Below are 14,515 nucleotides of genomic sequence, written 5' to 3' on the forward strand. Positions count from 1 at the left end.
AAGAAAGAAAGAAAGAAAGAAAGAAAGAAAGAAAGAAAGAAAGAAAGAAAGAGAAAGAAAGAGGAAGGAAGAAAGGAATGTTCTCTCTCAGTTTAAAAGCCATTCCCGTATCACAGCAGCTGTCTGCAGTACAATGTATTCCTCCAAGTGTCTGACAGCCAGGACAATGCTTTATTTATAATATATCACCCCAAAAGAATGGGCCTCTTGCCAAGACTTTGGGCTGCACAGCAAACGGAAATCATCTCGGTTATGCACTCACAGGGGTTGCACCTGTTCTTGCTTCCGAGTCCAAGGTCACTCTATCCTTTTCAAGGGAGTCCCCCTGCCCCTTCGAAGACTCTTGTGACCCAAAAGAAGACTGATGTCATCCCTAACCAGAAATGATGATGGCAAAACAGAACTTTAGAATCAAAGGGAACCACAGAGACCATCTTCTGAGCCAGTGAATCTAACTGCAGGTGAGGAGATGCAGTCCATAAACCCAAACTCCATCACTCATTTATGGAAGCCTCGATTCTTCTTTCTCCCTAAGTCTTCTGCCAGTCATTACTCCCTGACACCCCCCCCCCCCACACACACCTGCTTATTCCCTTTCTGGTCCTCTCTGCACCACCCTTCTCAAGCTTCTACTTTGGTCTAAGCCCTTGCTTGCTCTCACCCTGAACGCTGCAAGCCTTTGTTAGCTGATCTCCTCACCTAGAATCTTGAGCCTCTCCCACCCACCTCCATACCCTTCCTGTCATCTTCCTGACACACTGATCTGATCGTGTCATACTCGGGCTCAAACAGCTTCTCTTTGCCCTCGGGATCAAGGTCAGATTCCTTCGCATGTCACCTGCAATTGGTGGATGGGACGTCCTGAGTAAGAAGCAGCACCTGCCACTGGAGGATCCAGAAGGGAGAGGCAAGCAGGGGCCCAAGCTCTCAGGGCCCTGTCACTCATGGTCTGGTTGTGGATTTTATTCTCTTTGTCTTGGTCATCCATTGGAAGGTTTAATGCAGGGAAATGAGCCAGTGGAACCCCGATCTCTTGAGTCTCCTTAAATCTGTGCCACAATCTGGTGATGGGGGTGAAGGGCCTGGGTGTAGGTCCCATGATAGATGAGTGGGAGGGCAGGCTGGGGATGGAGGGGCCATTTGGCTAGTGTTGGGTCACGTTATGGTCCATGAAACCAAAGGGGTGTGGAAGACACACACTTCCGAGCCGGCCCAGCTCCTGATGTGAGACTGAGTGACCCTCTACTCTTCCTCCCAACCCAGGAGGTACGGCGGTTCCACATTCCATCCACACACTGTACGTCCCAGCTCAGGACTGCAGTGTCTAAAACCTAGAGAGGGGGCGCCTGGGTGGCTCAGTCGTTAGGCGTCTGCCTTCCGCTCAGGTCATGATCCCAGGGTCCTGGGATCGAGCCCCGCATCGGGCTCCCTGCTCGGCGGGAAGCCTGCTTCTCCCTCTGCCACTCCCCCTGCTTGTGTTTCCTCTCTCTCTCACTCACTCTCTCTCTCAAATAAGTAAATAAAATCTAAAAACAAACAAATAAAAACCTGGGGAGGCGTGAGGCACAGGCTGTTTTAGTAGCCCAAGTAGTGAAAAGGCCAAGGGCTTTGGGGGCCTCTTGATGTGGCAGACATTGGCCAAAATGCCCGAAGTTTCTGAACCCCAGCTCGCCCCGCTGTGAGAGTAGCCTGGTGACCCGACCTCTCCACCCGTCTCCAGGAGCGAGCAGGAGCCACTCTGTCAGCCTAGCCCTGTCTGTCCAAGATGCTTTACTCCACCCACGTCACTGAAGCGGCTGAAGGCAGGTGCGCGACCTGCATTTCCGCAGCCCTCTGCTGATTTTAATGCACCTTAGCGTTTGAGAGCCTCTGGGCTCTCTTACAGGGTGCCTGTGAGGAGTGAACGAAGTGTGAACTTGGATCTCTTGGATGCACTGGATGTCCAGTGTATATGAACTTCCCTTTTCCCTTTCACAGGTGCTGGCTGTGGGCAGAGATTCTTATTTTTTTTCCTGAGGCAATTAACTAACTAATTAAATTATTTATTTATTTAGATTTTATTTATTTATTTGAGAGAGAGAGAGCACAAGCCAGGGGAGGGGCAGAGGGACAAGCAGACTCCCCGCTGAGCACAGAGCCCAACGCAGGACTCGATCCCACGACCCTGAGATCATGACCTGAGCCGAAATCAAGAGTCAGACGCTTAACTGACTGAGCCACCAGGTGCCCCTGAGGCCTTTAATTTAATCTCCACCTCTAAGAATACAAAACAACATCTCTGGGTTATTGGAGGATTCCTTCTGCTGCTTCTTCTGCCTGCCTGTTCCCAGTATCCAGAAGAGTCTGCGGGTACAGGCCATGGCCAGGGGCGGGGAGCATCCGGGACTGCTCGTGAGGCCCACTGCGCTGGCTCCCCACTTCCTCAGACATCGGCCCTGCTCAAACGATGATCGGACCTTCCCCTGTCAGCCACTCCACACTGTCTACCTGGCAACAACCCCTCGTGGGGTCACCTGGGGAGCTTAAAACGGTACAGATGCTTGGACCCCACTCTTATGGGGTTCTGATTTAATTAGCCCGGGGTGTGGCCTGCACGGTGGGATTACTGAAGCTCCCCGGTGATTCTAACAGGTGGCATACACTGGGAACCATACGCTGTTCTCCAAGAAACTATGAATCCACAGGCACAAACACAGACCCACGGAAGGGACGGCCAGTCACACCCGGAGCATTCAGACGGGTTGCCACTTGCCTGAAGAACGGAAAAGAGACGACCGATTCATAGAACCTCCATGTCGCCACGAGATCAATCCTGTTGGGGTTGGTAGCATAATACCTCCAGGCAGCCTGAGGAGGAGAAAAGAGGGGCTGGAACCACCAGATAGAACTGCAACACTCTCACAGAATCCCGCAGCATGAAAACACTTGGGAAGCTCCTGACTCCTAAGAGTTTAAATATGCATCGAGGTGACATGCAGAGAAGCCAGGTTTCCTGGCTTTTGTAGCTCCTTTGGGAAGGAATCCTTCTTTGACCCATCATCTTGGAGCCCTCACTGGTACTGTGGGGGTGTGGAGAAATGCAGTAGGGAGAAGAGGGTGCTGGGTATAAAATCCCCAGAAGGAGCAGGGGTTACTCCTGATGCAAGTTTCCCTGAGACTTCTTAAATAGCTAGGAGGATAAACATTGTCTTTTGTGCAACTTTGGGTGCAAGAGACGGCCCCAGAGATGACGTTTGATTCGAATGTGCTAGAACTTCAGGACTACTGTGATGGTCTGGGGTTTGGGGGATAATAGAGCATACCCTTAGAGACAGGGACTGGCCATGGCACTACATTATGTAGGATAACATCATGTACCATCCAGTGTCAGACCCACAGATGCACAGAGACCCTCAGTACACCGGACGCAAGCTCATGGTGGGTGGTCCCGCGCAGCTGAAGTCAAGGTTCTCCACCCTCCTCTTCTCTGTTCTCTCAACAGCCCACAAAACCATGAATGAGAACACTTCTGCCTTTCTCCCCAGCTCGCACTATCCTCCCCACTTTCAGCCCACACTGCGGGAATTATGGAGCTGCTGGGCGTCCAACACCCACTGGTGCGTGATGGCCTACTGGGCAGGATAAATGGGCCAACTGTCCAATACTGAGCACAAGCAAGGTGTCTCCTCCTCTCTTGGCTTATGGGTTCTCTGTCCTTGGCTGATATGAGGGGCCACATCTTGTAGCTGACTGGCTAAGCACCTGGACTCTAGCCTGGTTCTTCCTTGAGTCCCTAGGTCAGGACAAGGTGGGAAATGGAAGGAGGAGAAGCCTCGTATGGACTCAGACCCAAGTCAAATTCTCCACTCCAACACTGTTAGTAAAACAGCTGATGGCTTGCTTGGTCCCTGTTAGAGTCCTGTGTCTCTTTCTCACTTGGCTTAGAATCTGGATGGGAGAGAGTTGGGATGGTCGTCATGTTCATGCCACGAGGACAGGTCGAAAGATCACCATGGGAACACCCATAGCCGTGTACAAGCAAGCATGGCCCGGGATCCCATCCCCAGCCCGGGCACACCCACCGCCGTACAAGCATACACAGCCCCACGGGAGCTCCCGCCCGATCCGGTTCCTCCCCCGGCAGACAGACCTGAATGAGTTCAGCTGCCGGCTTCCTCCTTTTCTCAAAGTGCTTCTGCCGGTGTTGTTCCTGTACCTTGAGTGCTAGTCCTGACCCCAGGATGCCCTAGAGGGAGAAGTCAGGCCTGGGTCAGCCCCGCTGGCCTCTCTGGGGGCCCCACCCCAACTCCCAGGGCCACAAAGACTCCTTTATTCTCTTCCAGGGAGTAGGTCGCTGGGTTACGTGGAGGCTTGATGTCAGGAAGGCCTGGCTTCAGTTCCTGACTCTGCCACTTTCCAGAGGGGAGAGCCTGGGCAAGCCTCTTATCTCCTGCACCTCAACTTCCAGGGAACCGGGCTAATAGTACCTTCCTCATAATTTTGTTAAGCAAAACCTGAAACCATCTATCGGAGCCATTTGGTAAGAAGTATGACACAGAACAGATGCCCAGTAAATGCTAATGGAATGTGAAAATATTTTAGCCGCTTAACTGGTCACTTAAGACTTTTACTGGACTCTCCCAGAATTGTGACCTGTTTTGATTTCCAGGTCAGACTTCCATGCGGATTACCTGGATAGAAGCTCTCCCTTTTCAAGTTGGGAGAGAACTTCGAGACCATGCAGCACCCCCACAGCCCCTGACCTGTTCCAGATGAGGAAACTGAGATTCACAAAGGCCACATGCCCTAGGTCATCGAGCTTAGGAAAAACAGACAAGGTAGGTGGCAGTGGAGGAAGAATATCACTAAGGCTAGCTCTGGGGGATGAAGGGGGTGGAAGTGGGCTTGCTCCATAAGAAGGTTCATTCCAGGGGAGCCTGGGTGGCTCAGTCGTTGAGCGTCTGCCTTCGGCTCAGGTCATGGTCTCAGGGTCTTGGGATCAAGCCCCACATCGGGCTTTCTGCTCAGTGGGAAGCCTGCTTCTCCCTCCCCCACTCCCCCTGCTTGTGTTCCCTCTCTCTCGCTGTGTTTCTCTCTGTCAAATAAATAAATAAAATTAAAAAAAAAAAAGAAGGTTCTTTCCAGCTTCATTATTAACAGCCCGAGCCCACAACCCAATAACCTTGTGATCGTGGAAACCTGATTGACCTGAGCCTCAGTGTTCTCGTCTGGACAATGGTGATTAAAAACTCACCAAACTCACCATGATGTCATTAAATGAGATTGAATGAGATGTAGGTAAAGCATTTGGCATGAGTCTACCACACAGTAAGTCCAACAAATGCTTTCTGTGACTGTTGTATTATACTTATGGGCACTGGGCTTTGGGGAGGTTATTCTATCATGGGTCAAGTACTCACTCTTGAGGGCGATGCATTTTTTTTTAACATAAGCCAGTAAATGAAATGGTAGAACAAGGGAAGGGAGCTCATGTAGAGGAAGGACCCGCCTATGCAAGGTGCTGGGGAGACAAAATCCCAACCCCCAGGGAGCTCACAGTCTGGGGGTGGGGGGCCGAGGGGAATGCAGCAGGGGACCAGAAATGCCTTTATGGAGTTATGCCCGGGGCAGGGGGGTGTTAAGTCAGCTTAAAGAAGGCAGCCTTGAGACTGGGATTTGTAGCAGCCAAACCTGTGGAGCTAAGGGTACAATAGGGTGGAAACTGAGCCTGAACGGTGCAGCTGGGTCCGGGGGACAGGGAGGGGTCCCACCTGTCACACTAGGGAGAACGTTGAAGTACTTACGGCTGGGAGGGCAAAAAAGGAGACACCAATTAAGGAGAAGGTGGCCGCAATCAGGCGGCCTTCCCACGTTTTGGGCGTCTTGTCTCCATAGCCGATGGTGGCCAGTGTGATCTGGAGGGAGAAGAGGTCGGACGTGGGTCTTTGCAGGGTGAGGGAAGTCAGGGACACATCAGCCGAGCTCCACCTGTAAGTCTTTTGTACTGCTTGGGTACATGATTCCCACGGGAGAAAAGGTACCAGGTGCCGAGTAATTACATGGGCGCCTTGCAACCAGGCCGGTTTCTAAGTTAAGGATTTCCTCCATAGAGTCGATCAGCTGGCAAATTTTTCAATCATTGCAAACATGTGCATGTGCATTCTTGGCATATTTACATGCTTGTGATTTTGTGTACTGCTATGTTTCCAATGCACGCATGCTGATGCGTGTACTTACATGCATTGTGTGCATATGTGTGCATGTCTCCCACCTGTGCACATGTCTGTCCTGCTGCACGTTGTACAGTCCTTGGTGTGTTTACAAGTGTAGGTTACTGTGCGCACGTGAATGCACAGGACAGGACAGCAGAGCAGTCCAGCGTGTGGCCTCTGGAGCCCAACTGCGTGAGTTCAAATCCCAGGTCAACCACTAACTGGCTCAGAGATCTTTCTTGGATTAATTACCTACTGGGCAGGATAAATGGGCCAACTGTCCAATACTGAGCACATGCAAGGTGTCTCCTCCTCTCTTGGCTTATGGGTTCTCTGTCCTTGGCTGATATGAGGGGCCACATCTTGTAGCTGACTGGCTAAGCACCTGGACTCTAGCCTGGTTCTTCCTTGTGAGTCCCTAGGTCAGGACAAGGTGGGAAGTGGAAGGAGGAGAAGCCTCGTATGGACTCGGACCCAAGTCAAATTCTAGTGGTTACCACTTCTTGCCTCAGTTTCCCAGTCTTAAAAAAGGGGGCTAAAAATAGGAGTTCTTTGAATTTAAAATGTCAATAAATGTGAGGTGTTTTGAACAATGCTCTGGAGCAAAGTAAGCCTTCAAAAAATGTTAGTTTGGGGCGCCTGGGTGGCTCAGTTGGTTAAGCGTCCTACTCTTGATTTCAGCTCAGGTCATGATCTCAGGGTCGTGAGATTGAGCCTCGCATCGGGCTCCGTGCTCAGTAGGGAGTCTGCTTAAGGATTCTCTCTCTCCTCTCTCTGCGCCTCTCCGCTCATGCTCTCTCTCTCTTAAAAAAAAAAAAAAATGCTAGCTTTAGTACCATGTGTTCCTGTAGGATGAGCTGTGGGTCTCTGGGTGTGTTTGAAGGTCTGAGTGCACATGTGTGCATCTGCGACTATGTCTGTCTGCACATGCATGGCTTAGCTGATAACAGCCTACAACTAATGAAGTAAGGTCCCTGAGAGATGATGAGACCAGACTGTGCCCAGCCCTGACTTCTTGTAAGCACTAAAGAAAAGCCCGTTCCAGGTGCATTCCCTGCAGAGGGAGCTCTGGCCTGTGCCTACAAATGCAGCTGCCCACCTGAGCCCTCCCCTGCCATGCCCTCCACCTCTCTCTAACAGTCAGTCCCCTTGGGGGGCCTTCAAGATGGTGACTCACCAGGCCCCACCAAAGGGCATCTGCATAGGTCTCAAATTCCTCCTTCACCTCTTCTCCTTGTGCATCAACCTCTGGCACATCTTTCTCAACCAAGTAGACAAGAAATGAAGAAAGGATGAGCGTCAGGAACCCAATGTACCAGGCAGTGATGAGCTCCTGGGAAAGCAAGCAGTGGACAAGGGAAGTGGTCACTGGGAAGTCTGCAGATGGATGCTGGAGGCAGATGCGCCAGGGTTGGGGTCCAGGTTTACCAGATCCATGACTGTGGGCAAGTTATTCACCTCTGAGCCTTACCTCTGAGACCTACCTTCTTCTTCTTCTTTTTTTTTTTAATTTGAGAATAGTTGACACACAAGGTTACATTAGTTTCAGGTGGACAACATAGTGATTGAACAAGTTTATACATTATGCTGTGTTCACAAGTGTAGCCACCATCTGTCCCCATACAGTGCCATAGCACTGACCATATTCTTTCTGCTGTGTCTTTTATTCCCATTACTTATTCATTCCATAACTGGAAACATGTATTTCCCACTCCCTTTCACCCATTTTGTCCAACCCTCCACTCCCTTCCCTCTGGGAACCATTAGCTTGTTCTCTGTATTTATAGGTCTGTTTCTGCCTTTTGTTTGTTCATTTGCTGGTTGTTGTTGTTTTTAGATTCCACTAATGAGTGAAATCATATGGTATTTGCATTTCTGTCTGACTGATTTCACTTAGCATAATATCCTCTAGGTCCATCCATGTTCTCACAAATGGCAGGATCTCGTCCTTTTTTATGCCTGTGTAATATTCCATTGTGTATGCACACCACATTTCCTTATCTATTTGTCTATCGATAGGCACTTAGGTGGCCTCCGTATCTTGGCTACTGTAAATAATGCTGCAATAAACATAGGAGTGCATGTAGTTTTTTAAATTAGTGTTTCCGTTTTCTTTGCGTAAACCCAGTATTGGAATTATTGGATCATACGGTATTTCTGGTTTCAGTGTTTTATTTTATTTTATTTTATTTTATTTTATTTTATTTTATTTTATTTTGGTTTCAATTTCTGAGGACTCTCCCTACTGTTTTCCACAGTGGCTGCACCAATTTACATTCCCACCAACAGAGCATGGGGGTCCCTTTTATCCACATCCTCACCAACACTAGTTGTTTCTTGTCTTTATGATAATAATATGGTCCTTATTTCCATCATTAACAGAACGAGTGTATGGCTCGAGGAGAGGAAGATTTCTGTCTCCGGATGACCTTGATATCACAGCTCAAGAGCCTTCACAGGGAGGCAGGAAGGCAGGTGAAATGGGCATCCGCCTCTGAGTCAAGGCACAGGACTCAGGAGACTTGATTCCAAGCAGGGCGGAGCAGATCCAGGATAAATCAGCACTACCAGGAAACTGACAGCAGGGGGAGCTAGCGTGGCATAGCGAACCCAGCCCGGCCACTGATTTCCTCTGTGACCCTGGGCAAATGGACCCCCTCCCCAGCTTCAGTTTCTTTATTTTCAAAATGAAGGGACTGGATCACAGTTCTTAAAAGTGACCTGTGTACTCCTGATGGAAGGAAGGCAGGCAGTTTTTATGTTAAAGAGTCACATACTGATTTAAGCGATATTAAAAATCAGCATAAATTAAAATGAGCATAACATCTTTTATTTCGTGGATATTATCACATGATAGACTAGGACATGTGAGTAGGTGCACAAGAGCGAGTTGATTTAGAGAACAATGCTAAGGAATAGTAAGGATGGTGCAGGGATATGGCAAAGATCTGCAAATCACCAAGGTTTCAAACACCCTGACCCAGACAATCCCTAAGGCTCTTTCTATTTCTCTCATTCTATTCCAATTTCAAAGTTCAGCATGGTATGTTGGGCAGAAGAAAGTCAAGGTTATTGGCAAACACAGTCTGGAGATGAGGCCTGACGCTCCTCCTAAGTCATCCCAGGGAACAAAGTTGTTCTTATCAATATACTTTATCTATCTGACCGTCAGCGGCCAGGCAGCCAACCTCTGGGTCCGGAGAATCTCGGGCTTGCTTCCTGCCTCTCTCCGTGCCTTTGCTCACATTGGCCTCTGTCCCTGCACTGCCTTTCCCCGTGGGATGAACAGAAGAGCAGCGGGTCATCTTGAGATGTGCATCAACTCCATTACCGAAGTTTTCCATTGCTCCATGAGATCGAGTTCAGCTCTAGTTCCTTTATGCTTTCACTATTTCCTGAGTAAGCTTTCTCGAAATCTCTAATACTTACTGTGCCCACTGCTTAGGTCTGGCTTCCCCCACAGCGTCACATACACTTGTGTGAATTCACTTTACAGCCCAGAGAGGTTAGCTTTGATGGTGCAGGCAATCCAGCCAGCCACTCCCTTCAGTGAGTGTCTGCCCTGCTCAGGCTTAGAGAAGACAAAGGCGAATTGGGTAAGTCCTTCCCCTGCGGCTGTCTGGGCATGAGCCTCTCGCCTTGTTGAGAGGCATTCCTATGCTCTTTCATTCCCTCTGTCCCCTGAATGCAAGGCAAAAGTTTCATCTGGTGCTTAGCTATGGAAATTGTTGCCTGTGCATGAGCGCACAGGAAAACTGGTTGTGTTGGATTATTAAGAAGTAGCATAATGGTCATTAACGAGGTGTGAAAATGTGTCCCAGTTCTGTGTTTTGCAGTCATTTAAAAGGCTATTCAAGGTAATTCCGACTTTACACGATTTTTTGCCAGTAACTCTGTGGCAGAGCCCGTGGCTGTTCCTCGATAGCCACAGAATCCTGCACATGCCTGAGCCGCCCTGAAGTCGGACCGGGGCTGGGGGTGCTAGGGGGCTGGGGTGGAGCCAATGTGGGGGAAATTCGGCAGCAACTTCCTGCCTGTTCCTTAAATCCATTCTGCAGGGTGCTCCCGGCCCCTTTTTGCTGCCTCGGTGACTCAATGCTCATCTTCAACACAGATGAGGGCCACCTAGCCCACGTCCGACATTGGAGAAGACATCGACCTTTTTTTGGTGCCAAGAGTCTCTGGGGCCTCTTTGTTCTGGTAGCACAGCCTGGCCTTATCCTAACTTTGAAACTCTAACCTTGTGCCACATGGGCCTTCCTGAGGAGTCGATCATGGAACATGGCCCAGAGGCCACAAGTTTGGAATGAATGGTTGAGGAAGTAAAGTGCTAAGTGCCCGTTACCAGGCTTAGAGGAGGAACTGGGCTAAGCTCTTGTAGTTACTAAATGGGGAAGCGGGACTCCAACCCAGGTGTGTGCTCACCTCCTCATCACACTGCAGACCCCAGAAGTGAAGGCTGGCCGGGCAGCCGCTGGGCAGCTCTGGAAAAGCACCAGGCTAAGCAGGGGGACGTGTGAGGGGGAAGAATGGCAGGTGGAGCCTGACCAGCAGTTGCTTTTCTGCCTTTGGTCTCCTACCACAGAGATTGTCATTTTGTCTCAAGTTCTGCCCACCTGACCTCAGTTGTAGGGTCTGGTGGTGGCGTGGACATATCTCGTCCCCGGAATTACCCGGTAGGTAGGCAACTGTTTTCTATTCCGGATCGGAGGGAACACAGGACGAGAATCGAAACCAGCCAATTTCAGTCTTGATTTCTATGGGAGCCATGAATCAGCTCAGCTCCATGGATGAAAGGTTAGGTGTTACTAGCATGTCCTCTGATAAGAGTGGAAGGTCAAGTGGAAAACCCTCGAAAGAAAGCTCTGACCTCACCGAGTCTGGGGTCAGAGGCAGCACAGACGGTTTAAAACGTGCAGCATCGTGAGGTGGACTCTGGGCGCCTTTCATTTGTACTTCATTTTATTTAGGTATTTGTACTATTTGTGAAGAAAAGCATATCTGGAATAACAAACACTAACAGTAATGAGTGCCTACTATTTACCAGGCACTCAAACGTACCTCTTCTCGTGTGAGCAGCCAGAAGGATCCTCATTTTAACTACTGAGGCAGCTCATAAAAATAGAGCCCGTTCTAAGTCTTTTCACTCTAGGAAGTGAGCGCATTATCGTCCGCATAAATGCAGGAGCCAAGACCCACTGAGGTTACAGAAAACCCCCAGCGTCACACCAATGGAGTTTGGACTCCCACGAGTCTGGGTGAGTCCGGAACCTTTCCCTCCCATCCCGAGCTGCCTTACGTTGGCTCACCTGACCCTCTCAACCACCTGGAGGCAGAGCCATTATTCTCTCGAGGTTAGAAATAGGAAACCGAGGCTCAGGGAGAGCTGAGAGACTTGGCCACGGTCGTCGGCACTCGGTGGAGCCAAGGACTTGGACCCAGCTCTGCCTGCTCGTGCTCACTGCGGCACCCCCGCTGGTGCCTCTCCTCTTCCTCCTCCTCCTCTTCATCATCCTCACCAGCGGTGGCCGAGTGACCACCCTCTGGGGATGCCGTGAGGGAGGGGGATGCCCCGAAAGGCACAGGTCGGGGAGAAGGTTCTCCGTGGCACTTACTTTGCTGTGGGCGCAGATGGCCGAGCCCAGGAGCTTCCACGTGCCGCCCCTGCGGTCCATCCGCAGCATGCGCAGGATCTGCAGGAAGCGCAGACTGCGCAGGGAGGTGGCCAGCACATTGCCCTGGTTTCCCACGGCAACCACCGGCACAGAGGCGATCAGCACGAAGATGTCTGGGAACGAGGACAGAGGGGTGGCGGGGGAGAAGGAAAAGAAGGTCAGGCGAACGCGAAGGAACCACCACAGGCACTGGACAGAGCCTGAGCATGGGTGTCTGTCTTCCCAAGGCTACAGGGCCGGATGGACATCGCCGAGTGGGGACTGGATGCGGGCCTGTCAGGCTCCAGCCCTAATTCTCCATCCCAGGGAAGGGATTCCCCGAGGTCCCCAGGGTGACAGGGTCACTTGCAGGCCCAGAGGGGTCAGGGATATGCCCCGGTCGTGCAGGGGAAGCCTGAAGCTCAGACGTGGTTGAAGGCAGGTTTCTCCTAAAAGCAGCACCGAGTCAGGGCCTTGGCCGTGAGTGATGCACAGGGAGATCATCTCAGGAGGCATGAGAGAGGGGAGAGGGACACAGGAAAGGAGAGAGGCAAGGTAAGGGGAGTTATAAGCAGCCTCCCAAGGTGGTCGCTCTGGAAGATGGGAGCTGGGACCTCTGTCCGTTGGCTCCCGTCCCCTGGTGGTGGAGGGTCACCCCTGGGGTTGCTGATGGCCCCACATTTCTGAGCTGCATGGCCTGGTGGTCTCCCTCAGCTTCAGGGAAGGCCCTGAGCTAGACTGCAGTAAAACATGAAGCCCACCCATGAAGTGGGAGGCTGGTCTCCACAGAGGTGACGTGAAAACGTCCACCACAGCTGTGACTGAAAGCAGAGAAGGCGGAGGGGATGAGGGGCTTCTGGAAGGGCCAAGCTGGCTCCTGAAGCCAATAGCCAAGGACAGAGGAGTATGCCCTGGTCCATCCCTATTCCCTTCAGTGGCCCCCAACACCCATACCAACCATCTCCCCACCACACTACAGAGGGTCCACAGGTAAAAGGGACCCCGTAGCCAAGTAAATTTGGGGAAAAATTGATGAAGCACGTTTTGCTACTGTAGGACTTCTAGAACCTTCAAAATGCTAATATGCACTGTGGCTCTCAATTACACACACGAAGCAGAGCCTTTCCCCAAAGATTTTGGTTATAGGACTATTTTTTTTTTTTTTTGCAAGAGCATCAGGTTCTAAGGGACACACTGGAAGAGATGTTTATCCACTGGGTAAAGTCCAAGCACCTGAAAACCCTCTGACCTGTGAGCCTTTCAGAATCTGGTGCTCTTTGCTGAGCACAGGGCTCTCTCAGACCTCCATACCTCTGTATGTGTCGGTCTTCCCGCTTGGAACAGGCCCCTCAATTCACACCTGGGTACGTCTGCCCTTTCAAGGTGTCTCCCAGATGTGCCTAACTTTGGGGAAAAGCTCAGTGTCAAACATCTGGATACCAATATGTCTACCCTTAGCCAGGCCTCTCAGTTTATCTGTGCAAAGTTACCCACTTTTAATGTTTGCAGAAAGCAAGAGGAAACAAAACCTGGATATGGGGTAAATGTGAGTTGAGTCTATGATGCTCAGAGAGAATGGGAGATTCTGGCCCAGATGGATGCACTCACACCCGAAATGGCAGGGTCTGGGGCTGCCCTGAGTATGAAGGCCATGATGTGCCCTGACGGATAACCACCCTCATGTCAAACATGCAGAGGAAAGCAACAATTCTCGCAAGGCTATGTTATGGGAGAAGTTGAGAGGAGGAGAGCAGAAAACACAGGCATCCCAGAAAGGAAGCTAGCCAGGATGGTGATGCTGAGGGCTGGCCTTGGCTCTCCAGGGGAGGTTGGCAGTGAAGCATGATCCAGAGCTCAGTCAAATCAGCCCCTTTTGGAATAGTGAAGACTGTTCCATGGGGAATGCTCTTTTCCTGGAAGCGTCCAGGCTCCACACAGTACTAGGATGTTCTCGAACTGGGTGAGAACCTCTGAATTTGGGTATAAAGTCACCTCCCCCACCCCCTGCCAACACACGCAGGCTTGCATACAGGAGCAGGTGTGCAGGACTTCTGGTCAGCACTGGACAGGACTCTCCAGAGGAGAAGAAGTCCACCTAACACCTTGCAAAAGACTCGAAAGGAAGACAGAAGAAGAGGGGGAAGGCAAGCTGGGGTTGCTATGGGCTGAATGTTTGTGTCCTTCCAAAATTCAGCTGCTCAGATCCTGGCCCCCAATGGGATGGGCTTAGGAGGCGGAGCCTCTGGGAGGTAATGAGGTCATGAGGGTGAAGCCTTCACGAATGGGATCAGGTCCTTAATAACAGAGTTTCCGGAGAGCTCCGTGGCCCCTTCCCCGGCGTGAGCACACAGCAAGCAGACCAAGAAATGGGCAGCCTGTGACCTAGAAGAGGGACTCGACCGGAGCCTGGCACCTTGATCTTGGACTTCTGGTCTCTGGAACTGTGAGAAATACATTTCTCTTGTTCATAAGCCCGCAGTCTGTGGCACTGTTATAGTTGCCTGAATGGACTGAGACAGGGGCAGACAGGGAAGGAGGACAAAGAAAGAGAGAAGGTTGAAAAATATGAAAAGAAATCAGTAACTACAAAATCCTCCAAAATTGTGTGCACTCATGCACTCACACCACATAGCCTCTCCTTGCATTAAACGTGCTGAGCGATACACAAAA

At 50.8% G+C, this 14,515-nt stretch overlaps 1 protein-coding gene across 1 annotated transcript in view; it reads right to left on the minus strand.

Moving 5' to 3' along the window:
• KCNQ3 (potassium voltage-gated channel subfamily Q member 3) overlaps window positions 1–14,515 on the minus strand; it is a 303,877-nt gene that overhangs the window by 30,704 nt on the left and 258,658 nt on the right. The window contains exons 4-8 of the mRNA XM_035011963.1: window positions 11,807–11,979; window positions 7,369–7,524; window positions 5,784–5,894; window positions 4,130–4,225; window positions 2,753–2,847 (exon numbers count right to left, since the gene is read on the minus strand). Of these exons, the coding sequence (XP_034867854.1) occupies window positions 2,753–2,847; window positions 4,130–4,225; window positions 5,784–5,894; window positions 7,369–7,524; window positions 11,807–11,979 (631 nt within the window). The remainder of the gene's footprint in view (window positions 1–2,752; window positions 2,848–4,129; window positions 4,226–5,783; window positions 5,895–7,368; window positions 7,525–11,806; window positions 11,980–14,515) is intronic.

This window comes from Mirounga leonina, unplaced genomic scaffold (genome assembly GCF_011800145.1).
Source record: "Mirounga leonina isolate KUSES-001 unplaced genomic scaffold, KU_Mleo_1.0 Mir_165, whole genome shotgun sequence".
Lineage (NCBI taxonomy): Eukaryota > Metazoa > Chordata > Mammalia > Carnivora > Phocidae > Mirounga > Mirounga leonina.